At 39.3% G+C, this 27,901-nt stretch overlaps 1 protein-coding gene across 2 annotated transcripts in view; it reads right to left on the reverse strand.

Moving 5' to 3' along the window:
• The window catches only part of FAM3B (FAM3 metabolism regulating signaling molecule B), a 556,690-nt gene that overhangs the window by 218,817 nt on the left and 309,972 nt on the right, over window positions 1–27,901 (reverse strand). For both annotated transcript variants that reach the window (XM_044071567.1, XM_044071566.1), the window contains one exon: window positions 8,547–8,605. In XM_044071567.1, coding sequence (XP_043927502.1) covers window positions 8,547–8,605 — 59 coding nt within the window. The remainder of the gene's footprint in view (window positions 1–8,546; window positions 8,606–27,901) is intronic.

A 27,901-nucleotide genomic window follows, 5' to 3' on the forward strand; every position in this document is an offset into this window, starting at 1 on the left:
CTTACAAAGCATCAAAGGGATCTCATTGTTGAAAAGTATCGGTCAGGAGAAGGGTAAAAAAACATTTCTACAGCATTGGATATACCATGGAACACAGTGACGACAGTCATCAAAAAGTGAAGAAAATATGGGACAAGAGTGACGTTGCAAAGAACTGGATATCCCTCCTAAATTGATGAAAAGAAAAGACAAAAACTGGTCAGCGAGGCTGCCAATTGACCTACAGCAACACTAAAGGAGCTGCAGGAATTTCTGGAAAGTACTGATCGAGTACTACATGTGACAACAATCTCCCTTATTCTCCATATGTCTAGACTATGGGTTAGGGTTGCAAGATGGAAGCCTTTTCTTACACAGAAAAACACCCAGGCCCAGCTAAACTTTGCAAAACAATACATCAAGTCTCCCAGAAGCATTTGTGAAAATGTGTTATGGTCTGATGAGACCTAGGCTGAACTTTTTGGCCACAATTCCAAAAGGTACGTTTGGCACAAAAATAACACACCACATCACCAAAATAACACCATCCACATGGGGAAGCATTGTGGCAGTATCATGCTTTGGGGTTGCTTTTCTTCAGCTGAAACTGGGGCTTTAGTCAAGGTGGAGGAATTATGAACAGTTCCAAATACCAGTCACTTTTGGCCCAAAACCTTCAGGCATCTGCTAGAAAGCTGAAGATGAAGAGGAATTTCACCTTTCAACATGACAATGACCCCAAGAATACATCCAAATCAACAAAAAAATGGCTTCACCAGAAGAAAATTAAAGCTTTGGAATGGCCCAGTTACAGCCCAGACCTAAATCCAATAGAAAATCTGTGGGGTGCCCCGAAGAGGGCTGTGCACAAGAGATGCCCTTGCAATCTGACAGATGTGGAACGCTTTTGCAAGGAAGCATGGGCAAATATTGTCAAGATGTGCCATGCTGATATTCTCCTACCCAAGAAGACTGAATGCTGTAATTCAATCAAAAGGTGCTTCAACAAAGTATTAGTTTAAGGGTGTCCACACTTATGCAACCAGCTTATTGCACATTTTTTTGTTTTTATTTATACTTTTCCCCCTAATAGATTTGTTTGTTTTTCAATTGAATTGAACAGGTTACAGGTCACATTAAAAGTGGGAAAAGTTTTGAAATGATTTATTGTAGTCTCATTTTATATCACAAAAACCTGGCATTTTAACAGGGGTGTGTACCCTTTTTATATCCACTGTACATGTCCCCAAGAGGAGGAGATCTGGACAATTTTTTTGGAATCAAAAGAATTGTTATGGTAGTTAAGATTAGAACCATGTGCACATCTAGGTCTTAATGATTCTGTATTGATTAGTAGTTTGTTTAAAACTAAGGGCCAATAAGATATACCTTTTTTTTTTAATAAATGCTAACATGGCATGAATTTTGACATCATATGATCATACATGCTTGTTTATTAGGTGTTTAGTTTAACTACATTACTTTATCATTTAATTCTTACTTAGAGCTGGTGACATTAACAGCTTGTTCTTGAAGCAGAGCTTTTATAGAGTTTATTTAGGTACTTTGAATGTTATGAAAGGTTTATACTGTATATTTTACACTATATATTAATTCATGTCATATTTGAATACATACATTCTTCTTACAGGTTTTTATCATACTATTTAAATAATAGGCATTTAATGTTTGTAAATTAATTCTGTTGACTAATTTAAGTAAACTGTTTCTATCTGTAAACAATAAATGACACAAAACCAGATAATTTTTGTGTTTAAACTGCCGTATCCATATGTTATGTTCAGGTGGCCGATGGCTGGTTGAGGCCCCTTTAAAAGTTGCAGTGTTTTTGGTTGGTTCACTCTGATGTCCTGGAAGTTACTAGGAATGAAAGTGCTAAGTCATTTTGGTTTTGGTCGATTATTAAAATATTTTCTGCTTGGATATGACCTGACTGACTTCCTGAACTTTTTTTTTTTTGCTGTAGATTATCACTGTGGTTGGTTGCGATTTTTGGAAGAATCTGGGGTTAGAACCACCGGCATTGCATACAGTAATGGTGGTATCCATTCAATAAACTTCCGATCTTGCTGGTTACTAGATGTCTGTGTGTTTGTTTTGCTTTATAAATGACCTGCAAAAGGAATATGTTACACAGGAACAAAGAAAACAAAATTGCTGGCACTTTACCACTTCTAATTAGCATATTACTTGGATCTGACATTCAGTTAACCCAGCAATGCACATACTAAGCAAAGTTAAACAAATAAAATAAAATTATTAACTTGTATAATATCAGTGTGTCAAATATTTGAGTTCCTTCAGAAATAAATAATTTGACCTTTGCAGGAAACATCAACCTGGCTTTAATATTGTTCTTTTTAAGTTCTTTAATCAATGATCAGCAGGATTTTCTTTTACCCATTACTTTACTGAAATAATCCTTGCCAAATCTGATTACATGTTCACCTATTTTAATAGATAGGCTGGACTATGTTTTTTTTAATATTTGCTTTTTCTAAGCTGGACATACATTTATCTATAACTCAACATGGTGCTGAGTTTTCCTTCTTAAGATGCTCTCAGAGCCCTATATGCCCTTTCAATTCCAAAAGATAAAGTTTCAGGTAGATGTAATGTTTTACGTAGCCTGGCTATTGAGGCTTATTGTATCATCTTCCCTCATACTTTTCAGGTATACTATAAATTCTAATGTTACTTTGCCTCATTCTATTTTCTAAATCATCAACTTTATCTACGAACCATTTATTTTCTTTTAAAAAAGATTCAGTCACTCTCCCATCATGAACATTTAAAGCTTCTCCCATTCTGCTGTATGTACACTTTGTTGTTTCATAAGAATTTCTAATGCTCCATCTTATTTCTAAACTCTTCATTGAAACTTTCTATTTTGGTATCCAGTTTGTCCATTTTAAGTAATACATCCTGCATACTAGATATTAGTGACTGGATGTCTTTTTTAACACAAGATCCCGAGTACCACCTCTTGGTGGCTCATGTTAAAGTCTCTTCTCTCTTAATCAAGTAGTTGATATTCTGACTGGAAATGTACAGCTTTTGAAGAACTTGAAGCTACAAATCTTTTCTTTGCCTGTTACTGAATAAAGTTAGCTAACAAGTATCTCTCCAATTTTTAATTTTTTGATTATACTTTCTTGCAGCGGTAACGTTGTTGCCTCACAGCAAGAGGTTCTCCCATTCGATTCTCAGCTGGAGTGTGGGGAGTGCCTTCTGTGTGGAGTCTGCATGTCCTCCCTGCGGTTGGGTGGGCGTTCGAAAGACATGCGTAAATGGGCATGCCTTCATTGAAGGTTGGATGTCGAGCTGGCACCTCGGCATTCGTGAAAATCTACTGCCAATCATTAGCAGACCGGAGTTCCACTGTGGCGACCCCTAACCGAGAAAAGCTGAAAGACAAACAACAACTTTCTGTCAGAGAAAAGTTTTCAGTCACAGAGCTTTCGTCAGTTGCCATTCTTGGTCATCTTGGCCACGCACCATCTAGGAAGCATAAACTACAAACAATGAAAGAAACATACAGATCTAAAACTATGGGTTAGAAACTAGTAATAAAAGAATAAATGGCAAAATTAAAAAATGCTGGTGATTTGTGTAATATACTTTAGGGCTAATTATTATTTCCCCACTGCATGTATTGCTTCAGCCCCAAACTAACAATGTGTAACACTCTATTTATGTGACAACGTTTACTCTCAAAAGCAATATAGTCACCGTCACAGTTACACATGAGAGCTAAGAGGGTGACAGTTATTATTAGAGTGTGAGTGTGTGTGTGTGTGTGTGTGTGTGTGTGTGTGTGTGTGTGTGTGTGTGTGTGTGTGTGTGTGTGTGTGTGTGTGTGTACCTCATGATGTACTGGCACCCCATCCAAAAATGGTTTCTGCCTTGCATCCACTGCAGAGAGGGTTCTGCCCCACAGTCCCTCAGGATGACAAAAGAGGATATAAGAAAATGGAAAGGTGGTTCATTTTATTAATGTAAATAACAGAAGCACTGTGTTGTGGCACAGTTTCTCTGAAGTTTTGTCTAAAAATGTATTCTTACTGGTACTGTCTGTATTTTGAAATTATATTAGTGAATGTCTTAAACGTGATGGTCACTTCACTGAAGAAGAGCATTATTTTTATGGCAGTTTTCCACTAACAGAATTTGATTCACTTTTATTTTTCCTCATATGAATGAGCAGGTGTAGTGGAGCTTCTTTGGCTGACAACACATAAATGAATAAAACATGAAAAAGAACTTCTAACAAATGTAAGGACTACTGAAATTAAAAGTTATACAAATTAATGGCAGTTAGTACAAAACACAAAGTAAATCTCAAATTTCTGCAGTCATTTTAAAATGCTGTATTTTTCCCATAAGGATAACAAGCAAAGTGAAGTGTCAGAGTTCCATTCAGAAGAATATTTCCGGGACTCATAGCAGTGCTGCCTATGCTTTAATGCTAGTGTTCGGGATTTCCATGCATGAGGTGGGTCACCCCTAAGAAGACATGCACTGCAAATCATCTTAGAATTGCCAGCACTCTTCATGTGGTTACTGCATGTGCTATCTCTATGCAGTATCTGCTTAAGAAGCCCATCCAATATTTCCTCACATGCCATACATTGCTATCTACTGTACAAAACAGTGCTACTTGTTCTTTTAATTTAGCAATACATTCCCAACAGTGCATGACTCATCTTTTTAATATTCAGTATTATTTCAAATGTTTTCCCTATTCATTTCAAAATAGGATAATCTTGCTTTCCCATCATGATGCTATGCAAAAAAGAGAAAAGTACTACAATCCCAAATAATATTGCTTTCTGGAATCATCTTAAATTGACGTTATGCTACTTTCCTAGTACCACAAAGTGCAAAGCCAAATGTCACATCTCTACTTAGGAACACTTCACTGGTTATTTTATAAGTTCTTATGATAGACTAGAGCTATGATGATTAAAAAAGCACTACAATTTACTTGTTATTTGTCACTTTCATTATAACTTTCCCAATTCATTCTAAAAAAAATCAGTTAAAAATTACACTCAATACACTTTATAAAACATTCTCCAACAATATTACTAATGCTCTGCAATCAGACTGAAAAAAAAAATCACATTTTCTGGTGCAAACAGTGATCTGGATGTATTATAGGAAAGACAAGAACAGCTTACCTAAGTGTGTTTTAGAGGCATAAAAAAAAACACTTCAGCTGAACACAACAAAACTTAAAATGCTGAGCTACAATTCACCCCCAACAGGGGCACACAACAGATTTTTGGTATTCAATAAGTGTCTCTGTCTCTCTCTCTCTCTCTCTCTCTCTCTCTCTCTCTCTCTCTCTCTCTCTCTCTCTCTCTCTCTCTCTCTCTCTCTCTCTCTCTCTCTCTCTCTCTCTATCCTTCTCAAGTAAAAAGGAAAGGAATACAAAAAAGCATTATTCTGCTGCTTTCCAACATACAGATGAGTAATATCCAAAGGCATTCATTTTAGTTGTCATGGCTGTATTTAGTGCAATATTCAACATTCCTGCTCTCATATTTTAATGAAGGTAAAATGTTTCTACATATTATTCTTTCTTCTTCTTCTTTCGGCTTTTCCCGGTTTGGGGTCGCCACAGCGGAACACCTGTCCGCTCATGATTGGCAGTGGAGTTTTACTGTGTTGAGTTGCCAGCCCGGCGCCCAACCTTCCACAGAAGGCACACATAAGCACACACACACACCTAGGGCCAATTTAGAGTGTCCAATCCACCTACAGCATGTCTTTGGGATGTGGGAGGAAACCAGAGTACCAGGAGGAAACCCACGCGACCACAGGGAGGACATGCAGACTCCGCACAGAAGGTACCCCAGCCGAGTATCGAACTGGAGAACCTCTTGCTGTGAAGCAACAACACTAACCGCTGCACCACCGTGGCCGCCAAAGCTCCCAATTGCTTGCTTGGTGTTGGCAACAGGTCTGCATTGATGGAGACAATAAACTGTCCCATCATTAAAAAAATCATACTTTTTGGAAATGATACAACACCTTGTATATATTTACTTAAGAGTAAGTGTTTTGTTTTTTCTGCAGTGCAACAGTAGTCCTACCTCTCCAGACAGTGGGCTGTGTATGTAGACTCTGTGGCAATCCAATTTACATCTGCACTGGTTTCATTCTCATACATGTGCCTGATAATCTTTTCACATGTTGTCATCCTTCTACAGGTGCAGTTGTAGGGGAGGAGAGGACTACCTTCAGCTCCACCAATCAATGCATCTGGCATTAAGTTGCCAGTGCATTCCAATTATGTGTCTCAGTGGAGAGGGGAAGGGAATGAAGGCTCCTCTGCTGGAAGGGCACCTGGAGGAGTCTCTAGTGCCCTTTGTGTCTCCAAGTATGAAATATGGAGGCTGGCTGCTGCAAAGGTGCATCAGCAGCTGAAGGCTTGCTCAGGGTACATCAAATACTCTTTGGTGTGGCTGGTCAAATCTTGTGACTGGCAGGCTTTGGCTATTGGGCTTCTTGAGGATCAGCTAGCCAGCACTGTCTCCCACTCAAGTGAGTGATGCTTGGGTTTGCTGCCCTCTGGAACAGCCTAGTAGTCAACCATGCAGGAGTCCACTGCAGCCCTATCCTCATGTGCTATCTTCTTTATTCATTTATTTTCCAACCCTCCCATCACCATTTGTTCAATTTCTGAATGTATGTCTCCATCCACTGTCTCCCCACTTTTTGCATATACCATCTTTGTCTTTTGGTGATCTATGTTTGTCTGTCTGCCCCTGCTACTTACCTTTCTCTCTCTTTCCAATCCTCAGTAATCACTCAGTGCCTTCCCTTCTAAACATTATTTTGTAAACTTAAAAAAGAACTCCTTGCAAAAAAGAAAAAAAATCTATCCTTCCCATCACACTCACTTATACCTTACAGGTACACTTCAGTACTGACTTCTGTTTGGTGCTATCCCCTTTTCTACTTTCTTATATCTCCTATTTACTCTCTATTTATACGCTAAGATCTGCCAGTGTGCTGTGCACAAGCACCTTGATATTGCTCTGTGCAGCGGTAGCGCTGTCACCTCACAGCAAGAGGTTCTCCTGTTTGATTCACGGCTGGAGCGCCTTCTGTGTGGAGTATGCATGTCCTCCCCATGGTCGAGTGGCCTTTGAAAGACATGCGTGAATGGGTGCACCTTCGTTGAAGGTTAGGCGTTGAGCTGGCACCTCGGCACCATAAAAAATCTACTGCCAATCATTAGCGGACCGGAGTTCCGCTGTGGCGGCGCCTACCCGGGAAAAGTCGAAAGAAGAACAAAAAACACTACAGTGTGCTGCTTGTGCCAAAAAGGTGTTAAATGCAGCTATACATCACTATACAGCATGAGTGAGCACACACTGACTAGGCCTTTACTAGAGTGCCCTGGCTGCGACATCAGGCAGTCATGCTTCTCATGCTATGCTGCAGCTGCTGCCTATTCCACTGCACTTCTTGTCTGGTAAGCATGAACAGAGGAACATACAAGGCAAGCAATCACTTGGAGCTTAAGATGCACCTTTAACATATACCTTTATGCAGGCAAACTTAAAAGTTCTTGCTACCCTTTTTAACTACTCAGTGCTTACCACCCAAATTGAGCAGGATCATACATGGCAACCCTGGTGTAAATGTGTTTGCTTTGCTTCCTTTACTTGGTATCCAGGATTTATACACTACCTAATACAGGTCTACTTTGCTCTGTGGTGCTTCACAGATTGATGATCTAGAAAGCCATTAAGTTTTTTTATTAATACAAGTCTAAATAACTGGAGGGATGTACATAGTCAATGGCCATCTAGCTTAACCTGTGATAAAAGGTTCTTTAAAAGCTGTAAAAGACATCTGTGAACTACATTTGTCTTCATCACTTTAAAAAATGCCTAGTTTAATATGGTCCAAAATCTCACTGACCTGTTACAAATGAATCTGATGGTTCCTTTTATAAATGCTAAACATGTATAATACCACCAAATGATTTCCATTTCGAAATACTATCTTAGAACCTACATTTCTAGGTAAGGGCTTCTTTCTGAACACCTCTAAAGATGTGAAAATCTTGTATTCTCCCTGCTACAAAGCTATACCAAGGCTAATCGAGCAGCAAAACGCACATGTTCAGTGCACATCTGAAGCTGGACATTCACAACACTTTTTTTGTTTTCCAGCAGTTCTTTATTTAACAGAAAATTTAAGCTCAATAGTTGAAAATAAAATTAGGACGGCTAAATAGGGGTCCAGCAAGATATGGAAACAGGGAGAAAAATGAAGAAACCCATGGATTTTACCCTGGTTTCTGACTGTGCAGTTTTGACAATGGTTGTATTTAGGCTCAGAGTGTGGGTTGGGGTAAGAGTCTCACATGGACAGTACAAAGGATATTGTCTAGATAACAAAATATGCTGTCAGTGCATTTACTTTTTGCTTTTTCAGGTCTCAAATGATCTTTATTTAGAACTCCCATATAAAAACATTAAAACGTTTCCAGTCCTACAGTTAATTCTTTGTGAAAAACTTACCATCAACAACTGCAACATTCAGCCCTCTTCCAACATTGTTCTGACTGTCACTCATGATCCTGTAAAGAAATGACAATAATTACACATTCGCATCAACTTTTTAAAGTTCCACAGTCTGATGCCTTTATATGAATACATATTTTGCATTTTTTATCAGGTGCATAATATAAGCAATCAAGTACAACATATGCTACATTCAGCAATTATCACCTTCAACAGATTATTGAATACTTAAGAATGTGTGAATTGAATAAAGTTATCACAAGATTACTATAATCCTGGAAGGATGAGTCAGTGCTTAAACCATGTTGCTTCAACAGATCTAAAACTAAAAAATAGATACAAATATTTAAACTAATGAATCCAAAGCAAAGTTTTACAGAAACCTCCAGATCTAACATCTTGGCAACCCTAAAAAATGTGAGTACACCAATAAATCCGTTACCTATAAAAAGGTTTTCCATATATACCACTCCCTATCCTGTGATATGTTACAAAACATTCACAGAAGTATGCCTTCATGCTTGTATGCCACTCACAAATACTTCAATATCCCTTCCAGCCCCTTCCAGTCTCTGCCCAATAACTATTATACAAATTTGTCAACTACCCCTCCCACTTCTATGTTAGCATTATCATACAAACAGGTTAATAACTACTCTCTTCTGACTGTAAATTCAATCCCAACGTTCACTACCTTCACACCAGAATCTGTTGCTCAGGTGCAAAAGTCCTCTGAACCATTAATACATATATATTCAATCTTTCACTTACTTAAAGCTGGGATGAAATGTACTTGTTGTATGTTCTCATTATCCTACTACTTAAAATACCAAATTCTACTTCAGCAAGTGACTTCAGGCCTATTGCCAATCTGTCCCCTGGCAGAAATCTTAGAAAAATTATTGTATGAGCAACTGTTAGACCGTACTTCAAAAATATGACTTATCTGACAAACATGGCTTCAGACCAAAATATTATACACAAATTTCTCTTGTCTCACTAACATCACAAATTTCTAGCAACATGGCAAATGGCTTGCCCACTGACACTATATTTCTAGATTGCACAGACTTACAGATTATGTTTCTTCTTCTGAAATCATTACATGGTTTAAGATGGTTTAAGTGCTATCTGCAAAAAAAGAAGTTATGTACTCGCCATAACATTCCATGTGAGTTGTTTGTCTCACCTTCATTCTTACTGATGGGTTCGGAGCCAAACCTCAGCTCCAACTCAGCCGACTACAAAAGCTCAAGGTCTTCAACCAGCTCGAGGCCGACTCCCCATCCCAAGATGCACCTTGATCTTCCCTCAGATCTTGTTTACTGCCAACTGGCTACCTATGACTAATATGCCACTCTAAGAACTGGATAATAGACAATACACCATAAATAAGAGAGGTGTCAGACCTCAAGTAGACTGGATTGGGGTTGGAGGGTGGTATGTAAGAATGAAGGCGAGATGAACAACTCACATGGAACGTTATGGTGAGTACATTCTTACTGATGGGTAGCGTCCCAAGCACCATCTTTCTCGGGTGGCCCATGGGAGAATGTTCTTCAGAACAGTGGAACCAAAGGAAGCCCTGTCCCTGGAGGCCTTATCTACTCTGTAATGAGTGTTGAAGGTATGAGGCCTTAACCAGGTAGCTGCTGCACAAATAGTATCTAATGGTAACTTAGCAGAGAAGGCGGATGAGGTAGATACATATCTAGTAGAGTGGGCCTTTATCTTTTGTTGTAATGGAGCATTCACAGAACTGTAAGTGAAAGAAATACAATCTGATAACCATCCTGACAAGGTGATGTTTGTTATTGGAGCACCTTTTTTGATTCCAAAAAAGAGACAAAGAGCTGTTCTGTTTTCCTGAATTGTTTGGTCCTGTCCAAATAAAATCAGAGTTGCCTATGAACATCAAGTTTGTGCAGCATGTGTTCCATCTTATTTGTGTATTTAGGGAAGAAAACGGGCAATTTAATAGATTGGTTGAAATTTGTGTCTGAACAAACTTTAGGTAAAAATGATGGATTAGTTCGAGTGAGACATTATGGAAAATCAGATGAGGTTTGATGGTCAAGGCCTGTAACTCAGAAATCCACCGAGCTGAAGTGATAGCTATTAAAAATATAGTCTTTCAAGAGAGATATTTCAAATCACAGGATGAGGCTGGTTCAAAAGGAGGTAATATAATTCGGGAAAGAACAAAATTTAGATTCCATGGCATGGCTGGAGTTTTGATGGGTGGTCTCAAGTGAATAGTAACCTTGAGAACTTTAGAGAGTTGGTGTGATATGACATTAGAACTTTGGACACCAAGATGAAAATTCGAGATTGCTGCTAATTGAACTCTAATGGTAGCTGCAGTGGCTCCTTCATTGAAGTTTAGTCAGAAACCCCAGAATAGATGAAACTGAGGTATGGATCAATATCATTCTGAGATGCCCATATAGAAAATCTCTTCCATTTGCTAAGATATAATTTTCTGGTAGAAAATTTATGAGAGGATGTTAAAATATGTCGAGCCTCAGCTGAGAGGTTGTGAATCCTGGCTATGTTTGGAAGTGGAGTAGCCAAGCTGTCAGTTTGAGGGAGTGGAAAGAAGGATGAAGAGCTCCCGATGAATGGGTCAGAAGATCTAGAACCAGGTCCAGGATCCAAGGCTATTCCAATAGATAAGGCTGAAGGAAGGGAAACAAAATCTGACGAGGCCAGTAAGGGGCTATTAAGATTATGGTCCTTCCCAGAGTCTTTGTATTCTGTAATACTTTGGGTACTGGAGGGAAACAGGGGAAAGCATAAAGGAGATCCAGGGGCCAATTGTGCACTAGTGCATCCCTTGGGGCATCCCCTGGCGGGGGTATTAGGGTGAAGTAGCTGCTGCATTTCATGTTCATTGGAGTTGCAAAGAGATCACAGAAAGGCTGGCCCCACCTGCGGAAGATGCTTTCCGCTACTTGATTGTTTAGGGACCACTCATGAGGCAAGAGAATTGCCCTGCTTAGCTTGTCTGCTATCACATTGGATTTCCCCAGGATGTGCATTGCTATCAGAAAGCGCTGAGTGGAAGTTGCCCACTGCTATACTCTCAGGGCCTCACAACACAGGGGATGAGATTTGGTTCCTCCTTGTTTGTTCATGTACCAGACCACTGACATATTGTCCGTCTGAATTGCAATTGTTCCCAGAGGAAGAGAGTCTTGAAAGGACTGCAATGCTAGGAGTACCGCTCTCATCTCCAGGACATTTATATGCAGATGAGCCTTGTGCTTCTTCCACATACCTTGGGCTGTTCTTCCCTGATAATACCCCACCCCACCCTATCAAGGAAGGGTCCTTGGTCACTGTGGCTATAGGAGTGGGTAGAACAAATGGATGCCCTAGAGTTATTTGTTGGGATGTCAGCCACCACTGAAGGTCCTTCTTGCAAGTATTTGTTATTATGATTTGGTGTGACATTGGGAGTTCTTGAAAAGACCATTGAGAGAACAGGAGCCATTGCAGTACTTGCATGTGCATCCAACCCAGAGGAATGGCTATGATGGCTGCCGCCATTGTTTCTAGCAATTTCAGTACCATTGAGATTAGGACTTTTGTCTTTGGAAGCAGGTCTAGGATTTGTTTTTGTAAAAGACAAACTCTTTCTGGAGGAAGGCTTAAGGTCATTATGACTGTATTTAGTTCTGCTCCTATAAAAACAGTCTGTTGCAATGGTGATAAGGCAGATTTTTCTGAGTTTATAGTAATCCCCAATTGATTGCAGAGATTTAAAGTTGTGTCCCTTGCATGTATGAGCTGATGCCTGGTGGTGGCAATGAGGAGCCAGTCGTCTAGGTATGGAAACACCTGGAATCCCAAACATCTCAGGTGAACCGTGATGACTGCCATGCATTTGGTGAACACTCTGGGGGCTGTAGTGAGACCAAAGGGCAGAGCACGAAATTGATAATGACTGGCTCCCAGCCAGAAGTTGGCTCCTTTTAGCTGTGGATCCAATGATGAAGCTCTACTCGACCCAGTTTTTGGAGTCGATGGACTTTTTCTCAGCTCCGAAGACGTCTTAGAGAGTTTGTCAGTCTTCAGTCTTGGCCAGTGACTCTTAAAAGGAAGATTTCAAAAGACCTCTATCCATGAGTTTCCTCTTCCTCTCATGCAACACTCTAGCACTAAAAGAGTGGCATATTGTAAGTGCATCTCACCTAAGCAATAGACACAGTCGGCATGTCCATCACTGATGGACATCTTTTGCCCACATCTTGGGTATTTTTTAAACCCAGACTTGGATTTTTCTTTCTCCTGATGAGACATCCTAACAGTAATCAACAGAGGAAAAAAGTTTTTTTTATATATGAAAAACACTCAGAAATATGAGTCTCTAAGCTATGAGAAGAATATATCAACACTAAGTCTTAATAATGAGAATTCTAATTATCCAAATGTAGAATATATATATATATATATATATATATATATATATATATACACACACACACACACACACACATATATATATATATATATATATATATACACATATATACATATATATCAACAGCACACAAACTCTTACTATCTAAATATCAAATACCTGCCCTGTAAAAGGGCTCTTATGCAGAACACACACTAAGAATAACAAGAGCTAGGGAGAGACCAAAGGCCTAAAACAACATGGACACTTTAAACTACTGATTTAAACTATCTAAGTATCTAACTTTGAAAATCAAAATATTTAACTATTTCTCTAAATATCTAAGTTAACCTTTCAAGACAAGTCTTTAAGATAGAAAAACAATAATTTTCACCGGCCAGAGCTGGTGAACGTCCGATCAAGTTGCAGCGGCAAATGAAACCTGGGGGAAGATCAAGGTGTAGCTTGGGATAGGGAGTTGGCCTTGCGCTGGTTGAAGACCTTGAGCTTTTGCAGTCAGCCGAGTCAGAGCAGAGGTTCAGCTCCGAACCCATCAGTAAGAATGAACAACGAGATAGAACAACTTCACATCAGATTTTTTGCCCTCATAAACTAAAATCACCTAACTAGCACAGGCTACCTTTCCAAAGGAGTTCTCTTCTATTTTCCACTTTATATTAACTGCCTGCCTGAAGATATTCTGCATCTGAACATAGCATTATATGCTAATGACAGCTTTTACCACTGCACACAAAACTCCTCAATATAAGGCACCTTCATTACAATACGACTTCTCCCTCATCTTGAAATGGCACACCAATCTTTTGTCTTTCCCTTGTTCTGAAAATGGCCAATGGCAATTACCACAAACTTCCTCACAGGATGGAGTCGCACATAACAGGAGTTGTTTGATATACTTCAACCTTCACATTTTTTCAACTCACTATCTTGTAATACCTTTTAGGTACCTTTCTGAGGCTAAGAAACCTGCTACTAGAAAACTATACTTGGCTAAAGATTTTCTAGTCGGTGTCTAAATACGAACCAGGACTCTCTTCAGACCTAAATGCCTCTGATTCTACAGCACATATGTAACAACTTATCCCTAGATGTGATGTTGATGTGTGAGGGCAAAAAAAGAAGTTATGTACTCACCATACCATTCCATGTGAGTTATTCATCTCGCCTTCATTCTCACTGATGGGTTCGGAGCCGATCCTCGGCTCCAACTCAGCCAAATACAAAAACTTGAGGTCTTCAAGCAGCTCTTGGCCTACTCCCTATCCCATGATGCAGTGGTGCTTCCCTCAAATCTTGTTTGCAGCCAACTATACTGATAGGTACTACCCTGGTAAGAAAAATAAGAATACAGTAGAGAAGGGCAAAATATCACCAAGATCTTGTATCAGAGCATATTTGCACTGATTGTTTCTCAGATATAGGGTTCTGGGTTCTGTCCTGCTCCGTTCTACCCTTGTTTTGCTTGGGCTTCACTCCAGTCCCCTACCCTACCCCCATTCCCACCCACCCCATATCAATTACATTTATAGTTACACACCACACCCATCAGTTCCCTCCCACCAATTAAGGTATCACACCACACATACCACTCACAAACCAACACCCTTCACCACACCCTTACACTCACTCCTTATTAGAATACCAGACCTGCATGCTGTGAAATACTACCCTGAAATACTCTCTGCTTAACAGAATGTACTACAAACAACAGTCTCACTTTCTAAAAGCACTACTCTATTTACTATCATCACCCTCCTCCTGCTCTCCTACCTCTCCTCTTACCACACGTAACTACATATCAGTACTCCCCCATGGCAAACCAAACCTATATCCACCTCCTTGAAACTTTGTAATTCCCCTATCACACCACTAGACCACAGTCTCTTACTCCCACCACAAACTATCAGTCAGAACTAACCCTAACTCCTCACTAAGACAAACTAAATTACTACACAAGCTAACAAAAGTGCATCTTCACCTGCTCCACAAACTCATTCACTGTGGTTACATTCACCCCAATCCAGGACCCATCACACCACCCAACATAGACTCCAATCAGCTACATCCCCTATACTATAGACCTACCTCCTCTCTCCTCTTCATAAACATTAATGCAAGAAGTATACTCAACAAAATTCAGGACCTTCATGCCCTACTAGCTGTATATAAACCAGAAATTGCTGTGCTAACTGAAACATGGCTTAAACCAGAACACCATAATAATGAGATTACAGCTCCTGGCTATAATATCATACAGAGAGATAGAGTAGAAAAAAGGTAGGAGAGGTAGCGATATTGTTCCAAGATAATCTCAGCATTGAACAAATTAATTATAACACCCAAGAAATCAAAGATGTTGAACTAATCCTTACCAAACTAAAGCTAAACTCAAACAAACATATAATTATTGCAGGTGGCTACATTCCACCAGGCAATAACACTACTGTAATGGAAAGCCTACTAAACTGGATCTCAAACACCTTGCCACGAGAAACTGTACTACTTGGTGATTTTAATATTTACTGGCTGAACTGCTCTAACCACACTCCAACTAACCACATTAACCTCTATAAATTTACCCAAACTATATCTACCCCAACCAGAACAGACAAACCCTCAAAATGTGAATCCATCTTAGACTGGATTCTGTTATCTGACCCCACTCTAGCATGGCACTCTGGCTGTCTACCTGATAGTCTAAGTGATCATCAACCAACCTACCTAATTCGCAGCAGACCCAATTACAAAAGCCAACCCAACCTCAGAGTCATATGTAATAAAAAGAAGTTTAGAACAACTGACTTCATCAATTCACTGCAAAACTGTAACCAGACACCCCTAAAACTATTATCCGTAGATGAGGCCGAATAGTACTTTAACTCCACTTTCCTACAAATCCTAAACTGTCACCCCCCCCCCCCCATGAACTATAAGACTGAAATCTAACTATGCTCCATGGCTAACTAAAGACACCAAGACTATAATGAAAGAGAGAGAGCAGACCTGGAGTCAGTATCAAAAGAACAAAAGCAGTAATCTGAGGCAAACATACCAAAAACTTCACAACAAAGCCAAAAAACAAATCAAACTACACAAAAGTAACTACTACAAAAACTTGCAAGAAAAATATGCCAATAACCCAAAGAAATATGGGCTACAATAAATAGTACAATCCACCCAGGTAAAGCCACTACCCCAACCCCAGTACTACCAAACAACCATGATAATATTCCCACACAATTTAACAAGTTCTTTACTGAGACAGTTCAAACCCTTACCAATGCCTATAATACCACTAATAACCCTCTACCAGGTTCTAGCAAAACACACCCCACCCCTCAAAATAATAACTTTTCCCTACACCCTGTATCCACTAAAGCAATCTCCAAGCTCCTTAAGAAACTCAAACCAAACACACTAGCAGCTGATGCCCTACCAGCTGAATTTCTCAAGATAGCAGCAGATACTATAGCCTATCCTGTGTCCATCCTAATAAACAGATCACTCAAGGTCAAAAACCCCACCTTGTGGAAAACATCACATATTATTTCAGTACACAAAGGTGATAACTCCTTAAAACTCACCAACTACCACCCAATCGCAATACTCTCACCTCTATCCAAGATATTAGAAAGAGTTGTCCATTCTCAACTACTTCAATACCTCTTACAAAACAACCTCATCTCCAAAACTCATCATGGCTTTAGACCATCTCACAGCACCACCACAGCACTACCACAGCACTACTATCATTTACAGATACAAAGAGTCCCTTGCTTCTGTTGTTAATTATATGTTCCATTTTCTTAGACTTATCTAAAGCCTTTGACATGGCAGAACATAATATTCTTTGCCAAACTCTATCTACCCTAAACCTCAGCCCCTCCACTATATCATGGTTTACTAGCTGCTTATCTGGATGGCAGCAGGCTGTCCTATGGCATGATCAGCTGATCCCCGTGCTACCAGTATCCATAGGTGTCCCTCAAAGATCCATCCTTAGCCCACTACTGTTCTCACTATTCACCACCCAAATCAATTCCCCCTCACAGCATCAGTAGTACAATATGCAAATTATACCACCCTTATAAGTGCTGCCCCCACCTTAAATGAACTAAAAACCCTCACCCAACACACTTTTACTCTAGCTGAAACATGGTTCTCAAATATCAAACTTATTCTTAACCCCCAAAAAACTAAACTAATTATTTTCGGCCCAGGTCATGCACCCCCCCTCAACAACAATTTCATCATCCACTCCAAAGATAACATTCAAATCACTCCTACTGCACACACTAAACTGTTAGGAGTAGAAATAGACAATCTCAAATTTGACATCCATATAGCACAAATCATTAAGAAAGTGAATAAAAAGCTAGGACATCTCTATAGGAACAAACAGTTTATCACAACCAAAGCTACTATTGCAAGAACTCATCTCTTATCCATCCTTCTCTATGCCTCTCCCATCCTTACCAATCTCCGCCAAAGTGATGTGCACAAAATGGAATGTTGTTATAACAAAATAGCCAAGTTCGCTACTGAAGCCTCTTACAAATTCCACCACTGTCTTGCCCTTAACCAACTTAACTGTCTCAAGCTACCTCAACTACTTCTGTTAAATCAACTCACAACAGCACATAATCTCATCTACCTTCCTGAAAAAACCCTGCTCTACAATAATTAATCCCACCATCCCTACTAAAGCTGTACGATCTGGCGCCCAGAACCTAATAAGCGTTATCAGACACAAAAATGATGCTGGCAAATCTCTCTTTGCCTGCACTATTGCCAAAACCTGAAACTTTCTTCCCAACCAAATCACCACCACTACCTCCACTTTTCAATTTAAGAAACTCCTGAGAACCCACTTCTCAAACAATTGGCTATGTTCATGCTACTCCCCAGGCTAATCTGCACCAATACCCTCTTCAAATTCTCTAATAAATGTCCCTAATTTCCTTTCTCTATAAAGTTTGTTGTCCCCAGCTATTCTTGTTATGAAACATTGAGAGTACTCACAATTTAGGAGAGAGAGATGATAAAAAAAAAAAAAAATTCCTTTTGAATTAATGTCTTTATGTCTAGATTTTATAATCTACTACTAAATGAATTGTTAAACTATTCCTGATTTTTTGTTTCCAATGAACTTGTATCTCTGTAATATATTCTGTTGAAATTTCTTGTATAACATGCTACTGGAGCTTTTCTCCCCGGGCCTCCGCTGAAAATGGATGTGTGTCCAGTCGGACTTTCCCAGTTAACAAATGTAAAATAAATAAATAAAATGAAATTTAACTCAACTTCCCAGTCCTCAAGAAATTCATGGCAGGGGGTTGGTAGGTGGGAAGTAAGAATGAAAGCGAGATGAATAACTCACATGGAACGTTATGATGAGTACATAACTTCTTTATGTGAAGTTGTTCTATCTCACCTTCATTCTCATTGATGGGTTAGCGTTCCAAGCACCATCTTTCTTGGGTGGCTCAGGGAAGTATATTCCTCAGGACCATGGAACCAAAGGAGGTCCTGTCCCTGGAGGCCCTATCCAATTTATAGTGAGTGATAAAGGTATAAGTTGTAGACCATGTGGCTGCTGCACAAATGGAATCTATAGGTAGCTTCTCCAGAAAAGCTAAAGATGTGGAAACAGCTCTAGCAGAGTGGGCCTTTACTTTATGATTTAGTGGCATGTGCCCAGAGCTATATGTGAAGGAAATGCAATCTGGCAACTGTTTTGACAATGCGTTCTTTACCACCGAAGTACCCTTCTTTGAATCTGAAAAGGAGACGAAAAGCTGTTCTGATTTTCTAAAGTCCTTATTCCTGTGTAAATAGAATCGAAGTTGCCTATGGACGTCAAGTTTGTGGAGCATATGTTCCATCTTGCTAGTATATTTCGGGAGAAAAACAAGTAATTCTATAGTCTGCTTGTGGTTTGTCTCTGAACAAACCTTAGGTAAAAATGAAGGATCTGTTCTCAGTGAGACTCTGTTGTGAAAAATCAAGTATGGGGGTTTGATGGACAAGGCATGTAATTCCAAGACCATTCGAGCAGAAGTAATAGTTACTAGAAAGATGGTTTTCCATGATAAGTATTTTAGGTCACAAGATGAGGCTGGTTCAAAAGGGGATAAGATGATTAGGGAAAGAACAAAATTTAGGTTCCATGATGCAGCTGGGGATCTAACAGGTGGTCTCAAATGGATAGTACCTTTAAGGAAGGATTTAGAAAGTCTATGGGACATGATAGAAGCCCCCTGATTGCCAATATGAAAATTAGAAATTGCTGCCAATTGAGCCCTAATGGTTGCTGCAGCCACCCTTTCATTAAAAAGCTTGGTCAGAAACTCTAAAATGGATGAAATCAAAGCCAAATATGGGTCAACATTGTTTTGGGATGCCCATATGGAAAATCTTTTCCATTCACTAAGGTAAAGCTTCCTGGTAGATTTATGAGAGTATGTTAGGATGTTCTGAGCTGCAGGTGGGAGATTGTGGAACCTGGCTATTCTTGGAATTGAAGCAGCCAAGCTGTCAATCTGAGTGTATGAAGTGCAGTATGAACAGCCCCTGATGAATGCATCAGAAGATCTGGAACTGGGTCCAGGATCCATGGTTCTTCCAGTAGATGAGGCTAAAGAAAGGGGAACCAAATCTGACGAGGCCAATAAGGGGCTATTAGAATGATGGTCCTTCCCAGATTCCTGTCCTTCTGTAAGAATTTGGGTATCAGAGGAAATGGGGGAAATGCATAAAGGAGACCCAGGGGTCAATTGTGTATGAGCACATCCCTTGGGGTATCCCTCGGATTGGGGATTAGGGTAAAGTAGTTGCTGCATTTGGTGTTGGTGGGAGTTGCAAAAAGGCCGCAGCAAGGCTGGCCCCATCGGCGGAATATCCTTTGCACTACTTTTTCTTTCAGGGACCACTCATGAGGCAATAAAATTGCTCTGCTCAATTTGTCTGCTATGACATTGGATCTCCCCAGGATGTGCATTGCTATCAGAAAGCACTGGATGGATGCTGCCCACTGCCATACTCTCAGGGCCTCTTGACATAGGGGGTAGGATCTGGTACCTCCTTGTTCATGTACCAGACCACTGACATGTCTGTCTGTATTGCAATAGTCCCCAGAGGAAGAAAGTGTTGAAAGGACTGCAACGTTAGTAGTACCACTCTCATCTCTAGGACATTGATATGCAGATGAGCCTCATGTTTCTTTCATGTGCCTTGGGCTGTCCTTCCCTGAAAATATCCCCCCATCCTATCATGGAGGTGTACGTGGTCACATTGGCAACAGGAGTGGGTAGAACAAAAGGATGTCCTATTGTTACTTGAGGAGAAGTCAGCCACCAGTGAAGATCTTTCTTGCATGAATTCGTTATTATAATCGGGTGAGACATTGGAAGTTCTTGAAAGGACCACTGTGTGAACAGGAGTCATTGCAGTATCCGCATATGCATTCAACCTAAAGGAATGGCAATGATCACTGCCACCATTGTCCCAAACATCTTGAGCACTGTTGAAGCTGGGGCTTTTTGTTTTGAGATGAGGTTCAGGCATGTTGTCAAAGGATCCCAACTCTTTCCGATGGAAGCTTTACGGTCATAGAGTGTTGAGATCTGCTCCTATGAAAACGGTATGTTTGGATGGTAATAAGGCAGATTTTTCTGAATTTATGGTAATACTCAATTGACTGCAAAGATTTATGGTTGCATTTCTTGCTTGTATGAGTCAATGCTTGGTGGTGGCGGTGAGGAGCCAGTCATCTAAGTATTGAAACACCTGGAATCCTAAATGTCTCAGATGAGCCGAGACTACTGCCATGCATTTGGTGAACACTCTGGGGGATGAAGTGAGGCCAAAGAGCAGAGCTCGAAACTGAAAGTGACTGGCTCCCAGCCGAAAGCGCAGATGATCCCTGGATGGTCTGGCCATTTTTATGTGGTAGCATGCATCCTAGAGATCTATTGAGCACATCCCAATTGTCTTTCCTTAGAAAGGGAAGTACAGACTGTATTGTGACCATCGGGCACTTTGTCTTTTTTTGACAGATGTGTTCAATCCACTGAGATTCAAAATGGGTCTCCAGTCCCCAGTTTTCTTTGGAACTAAAAAGAACCTTGAGTAAGTTCTGGATCCTCTCTGGTCTGCTGAGACTGGTTGGATGACTCTTTTTCTAGCAACCTTGCAATTTCTATGGTTGCTTGTTCCCCTGTGAATAGGTGGAATGTCCGGGATTTTTGTCACAAGGGGTGGAGGGGTGGCAAAGGGAATGGAGTATCCTCTGGATATTATGCTTTGTACCAAACAGTCTTTTGTGATTTTTAGCCAGGTGTCTGGGTACAAAACTAAGCATCCCCAGACTGCCTCCAGAGATGGACAGACAGGCCTCCTTTCAGGAGCATTGATAGGGCTTTCCAAAGAACTGATCCTTGTCTCCCTGATTTTGCGGGCCCCCTCTGCCATGTGGATGGCATCTTCCATTATTACCCCCTCCTCTGCCTCTAGAGGGGGGTTTCACCACATGTGTCAAAGAAAGCTCCTTGGGATTTATGGAACCACATCTTCCCACTTTTCCGACCTTTAGGATAAGGCCTGGTAGGGGTGGAAAAATGAACTCCTATGGCAGACAGAGTCTTTCCATCTTGCTCACACCTGGTAAGCGTTTCCTTCACTTTCGGTCCAAAAAGGGATGAACCATCAAAGGGGGTGTTAACAAAGGATGACTTACAGGGCTTCACAAAGGAACATAAGTGCATCCAGGAGCATCTCCTAAGAGCAATTCCTGTACCCGCTGCCCTGCTCGTTCCATCAGCTGCATTTCAAATCAGACGCATGGAAGAGTTTGAGAGAATATAGGGTAGTAAGCTGGGAGGTTACCTTGCCTGAGACCCCTGCAGCTACTGCACGCTGCAGAGTATCTCCTAACTCCTTAAGGAGATCTTTGTGTAGTCTAGTAAAATATGTAAGATATTTCAGGGATTGAAGAGCAAAGGCCGCTGAACTAAACATGTGCTTTCCGTATCTGTCCATGATCCTAGAATCCCTTTTAGGAGGATGAACAGATGTAGAGGTCTCTGACGACTCCTTTTTGGTGGCTGCTGCCACCACCATAGCATCAATGGGTACTCCTTTGGTAAGGAAAGCCTTGCCCTGGGGTGACGTTATGAATTTGTTAGGCCTCTGAGGGACAGGTTCTATGGTATCTGGGGACTCCCATGCCTTTCGAGAAAGGTCTATCAGCTCATCAAAAGGCAGAGTCACCCAAGAGGTGGAGGGTTGAGACCCAAAAGCCTTCAGGAATACTGACTCATCAGTAGGGTTAATGGGCTTCCAGCCATTCCTCTGTTTCAGTATTTCCAAGATAACACTGAAAGAGATATCTTCAGAGGGGGACCGTGGGAACCCTTCTGACTCATCTAAGTCTGTATCTGATGTGATGGATTCCTGTACTAAATCCAGATGCTTCCTCTTGCAAAACCTCTTCCTGGGAACCTCCTCAGTGGGAGCTTCTGCGAAGGTCCCAGAAGATCAGGGCTCACCCAATGGGGCAACCTGAGGCTCTGGGTCTCTACACTTTTGAGGGATCAATGAAGCAGAGGCAGATGCGGGCACTTTAGGGGAGGAAGTTGCTGGTGCCAGTGATGTGGATGCCTGAGGGGACAATGCTCTCCTCATGGCATTGAAGGCCCCCCCCAGCTCCGATCCACAGAAACAGGCAGTCTCCGCAGCACCAAAGTGGTGGACTCTGAGCCCAAGGTAAGTGCTGAACTCACCCAAGCTGAGGCCCCAAGAGGCAAAGTCGGAACCGACAGGTCAGTATGACTACTCTCTCCTGACCCGACTGGTGAGTGTCGGCTCCTAGACTCTAAGGTTGGCACTGAAGAAGTCAAAGCAGACAGAACTAATAGGCCTGGAAGGGGTGTTGGCTCCAGCTGTTCCACAATCATCTCCAAACACTCCGGCTCCAAAACGTTGGATCGAATCGGAGGAGGAACAGTAGAAATGGGCTGGGTCCTAGTCAGTTTCGAAGCCCCAAGGGTCGGCCCCGACAAAATATTTGCTAATGCCTATGTCTGCAGAAGCCTCTGCACCACACAATCCACATTATTATCAGATAGTCTTGAGGACCGGGAAGAAGCTACAGAAGAGGCCACTGATTGCAGGATAGGACACTTTAGAGTTGGAGATACCAGCTCCAATACCAGGGACCAGTTCCTACTAACAACAACCTCCGATTCCATAAGCAATGGAGCCGAGGTGGTAGTCTGAATCGGTTTAGAGGTCGATGAACCCTTTTTCGGCTTCGACCCAGAAGACAAACTAGAAGACAAAGTCTTGGAGGATTTTGCAGGTTTGTCCAGTTTGTCCTTAAATATTCTGGAAAGAGGACTTCAATAATCCTTTGGCTATTAACTTGCTCCTACATTCGTGAAGAGCACAAAAGCTAAACAAATGACAGATGGCACAATTCTCCTGTAGGTGGACCTCACCTAAACAATAAATACACTCTGTGTGACCATCTGTAATTGACATTTTTTTCCACATTTAGGACATTTCTTAAATCCAGATTTAGCTTTTTCTTGAGACATGGCTATACAATAATGTAACCATTAACAGGCAAAACACACTATATGAGTGACTATGAGGAAAGCACACAATGCTATCTATATAGAATAACCCTAATAAAAGAAACAGGGCTCTAACTCTTACAATGTTTTAAACACTACAGCACACACTATATGTCTAACTTTGAAGAAGCACACAATACTATATACATGCATATATATATATATATATATATATATATATATATATATATATATATATATATATATATGAACTTAAGGTACAGGATGGCACAACAAGTCCTCAGCTTGAACAGGTCCCAGTTTATTGAAAAACACTAATAATCCATAGCAAACAATAAAGAATCTAAAACAAGTAGTCCAGAATGTATGAGTTGAGCGCTTTCATCTGTCTAAAGCAGACTTCCTCTGAACTGCCATAATAAAGTCAATTTCCTTTTTATATTACGTTTTGGCACCAAGAAGCTTTTCAAACTTTTAAAGTAGTATCTACCTAATACATTACTTGTACAGCTATAATAAACACAATAAAATGATGTATGAATAAATACTATACTAACGTTACTAATTCTAAATGTGCTAAACAATCTTTCTACTTAATAATTCTATATGAACATAACAGTTCTATATAAAAAGTTGTATATGAACATAAAAAACATAAAAAGTTGTATATGAACATAAAAAATTGTATATGAACATAAAACATTGATGGTACTACTGATGTCACCTACACGCGAACAATATCTAACAATTGTTATAAAAACATTGTTAACAAATACATTTAAAAACTTTAAAATTTTGTCCTAAGAGATATACTGTGTATCATGTATTGGTGCTACATAATTTAATTTAATTTAATGCACATGTATAGATATATATAAATGTATAAAAATATATAAAAATTGTGTGATATTTACCATATTTAGAAATATAATAAATAAATAAATAATTTCATTGTAAATAATTAATAAATTGAATCTATTAATAAATCTATACCAGGCTTAAAAATGGTTTTATACTAATGTAGTAATTAATGCCTGGTAACCTAAGAGCATCCGTAAATATTTGCCATTTACTCTCTTTCATGGCTAACATACCCTTTACATCGCCACCCCTGGTGGTCAACTCCACCTGATCTACAATAGTGAACTTAAAATTATGCGTGTCCCCATTTTCTACAATGTGTCTACATAGGGCATTCTTCTTATCTTTCCTCTTAATACAATACATGTGATCGTATATGCGGTGTTTTAGCTGTCTTTCCATTTTACCTATGTAGAACGCAGAGCAAGCCTCACAGGTAGCGATGTATACCACGAATTTGGTGTTACAATGTCCTGCTCTTGCCTTAATAAATGTTCCATTAAAATTTTTTAGTTTAAATCCTTCTTTCTCATTTATATACCTACACTGATTGCACGCACCACATTTCACCGTAGCTTTCCTCTTTATTTCAACATTTTGGGTATTACTTTCAATCATCCTTTTCAAATTTGGGCCCATTTTATAAACAAACTGAGGGAATATACCAACCTTATGTGCTATATTTTCGTCTCACACAAGAATTAATACGAGCTCACCTTGTGAAATTCCTAATGGTCAAAGGCAACATACGATGGATGAGAAGTGTTTGTCGAATCGTTCTATAGGGGGATGCCTATCGAGTCGACGCCGAGACATTAGTAAAAATTCTATTAATGACTTTACCTTCGATTTCAGTATGTTCCACACGCACAGCAAAATGGAAAGGCAGGGAGCGAAACCTAAGCGCCCAATGACCTTAAAAACATATGCTGGTGTGTCGAAAACACAAGCGAACATTTCTAAAGGTACTGATAGCAATACTAACAATTCTATTATTTATAATGGAAAAGGGAGCAAGAACCATAAGACTAAATTGACTGACAATCATAAAAGTAATGACAAAAAAATGAATGTTACAGGTGGTGATTTTTTAGAAGTTTTTTTAAAAGACGACTATGATTTTTCTAAATATGACAGAAAAGATAGAAATGATGGTTGGGTTGACCACCGTATTAATGATTGTAATGTCAGTATTAAAGAAGTTAGGCAAATGGTTATTGTCTATCAAGAATTTGAAAATAGAGAATGCGTATTTTACTAAATGTATTTCTCTTAAAATTGTACCGAAGGGTATTAGATTTTTTTAAATACTCATGGGGGTTGATTTAAATTCAAGAACCAAGAATGATTTCAACATGTTATTTGACAGTTTTGGATATAATTATGTGAATTTGTTAGTTAAAAAGAATGATGAAAAAATAATACAATTAATACATGATGTTGACATCTTGAATCAGGAAATTGTGAAGCATGAATATTTCATACAATGGGTTGAGTTATATGAGAAACAATTCACCCAAGCAGACCAAAAAGCAAGGGATATTTACAACAGGAAAGCAAGGAAAATTGTCCGTGATTTGGATCATTATACACATCACAGAGCCTACATTTGGCCCAAGGATAGACATGATAATGTGAAGGGCAGACAGTATAGATTTGGAGAAGGTACTGTGGATGGTGAGGTGAATGTTTATAAAGGTAGAGGTGGTTATACACCAAAACACTCATTCACACCTTGGAACAGGAGAAAGAGATGATGATTCAGAAAACAAGTGACAAAGAAACATTAGTTCAAGGTAATGATCACTATGAAGGAAAAATTTTTTTTTGTGAGTAATGACACACAGTCACCAGTTATTTTAAGTAAGAGTCAAGGTTCAATAGAAAGATTGGAAATGGAACCTTTTGAATATAAAAACAATATTATTACTACTTACAATGGTTTCAAAGTATTTAATTATACCAATTATGGCATTTCTGAAGATTTCTACAAACTATTTTCTAAAGGAATGAAGTTTATACCCACAGTTGACATAAATTTAGTGGATACAATTACAGAAGTAAAATTATTTTGTCATAGGTTGAATTTAGCTATCCAGTTTGACAAGAGTGAATCAGAAAATAGTTTTATTTGCAAAAGGAATACCAGTATACTCAAGAAGAAAAGTACATACATGCCTATTAGCAACCCTGTTGTAGGGAGTTTTGAGAAAATTGTTAGCCAGGACATTTATAGTTTCTATAGGACTTATAGAATGAATTTGAGACAAAGTATGGAATGGAAGGACAATTTAACCATAGGAGAACAAACATGTTTGAAAACTTTGATCAATAACCACCAAGTGAGGGTCATGAAACCCGACAAAGGGGGTGGCATAGTTATTTACAACAAATTAGATTACATTAATGAAATATATAAAATATTACATCCATCTGGTAAATACGAAGCAATTTCCCTAAATGAAGTAAATATCGGGTACAGACGTATTGATCTGGCCCAAGAAGAATATAATATTGATCACAGGATTACTGATGAGTTATATCAATTTTTGAAGGTAGAACATCCTACTTTAGCCTCTATTATAGGAATTCCCAAAATACATAAAAATTTGGAAAGTCCACCATTTAGACCGATTATTTCAAGAAGTAAGTCTAAGACTTATCCTATAGGAGTTGTCATAGACAGATGGGCCAAACCAGTATACAATAATATAACCCATCTGATTAAGGACTCTTGGGTGTTTCTTAGTAAATTGACAACCCAAATTTGGAATAAGAATCTCGTCTTCTTAACCATTGATGTTATTGATCTATTTTCATCTATCCCAAAGGAGACTGGTCTAGAATACTTTAGTAATAGTTTAAGAAAATTTTCAAACTTTGAATGGGATAAAATTAACCTCATGACTGATATGATGGGTATAATATTGGATCATAATTATATCTTTTTTGAGAACGAATTCTTTAAACAAACAACAGGTGTTGCTATGAGGGCATCTTGTGCCCCCATATATGCAAATTTAGTTATGTTAGAATGGGAGACGGAACAACTATTTAATAGTAAATATTTCAAATATGTCAAGTATTATTCGAGATTTTTAGACGATTTGTTTATATTATGGGATGGTCCTGTAGATTACATTGAACCTTTTATTATATATCTTAATCAAACAACAGATTTTTTTAAATTTACATATAATTATAACCTCAAAGGTATTGCCTATTTAGACACTTATATTAGTCACGGAAACAATGGTTTTGTATCTAGTATATATAGAAAAGACACGTTCTCCAATGACTATTTGGAATTTAGCAGCAACCATCCCACACACATGTTTAAAAATATATTTAAAGGGCAATGTATACACGCTGCCTGAATGTCTTCCACTAAGGATATAATGAATCAAGAATTACAAAATATCAGGGACATGTTTACTGTAAGAGGTTACCCAGAACCATTATTAAAT

This window comes from Protopterus annectens, chromosome 5.part0, assembly GCF_019279795.1.
Source record: "Protopterus annectens isolate FY-2018-M chromosome 5.part0, PAN1.0, whole genome shotgun sequence".
NCBI classification, from domain to species: Eukaryota; Metazoa; Chordata; order Ceratodontiformes; family Protopteridae; genus Protopterus; species Protopterus annectens.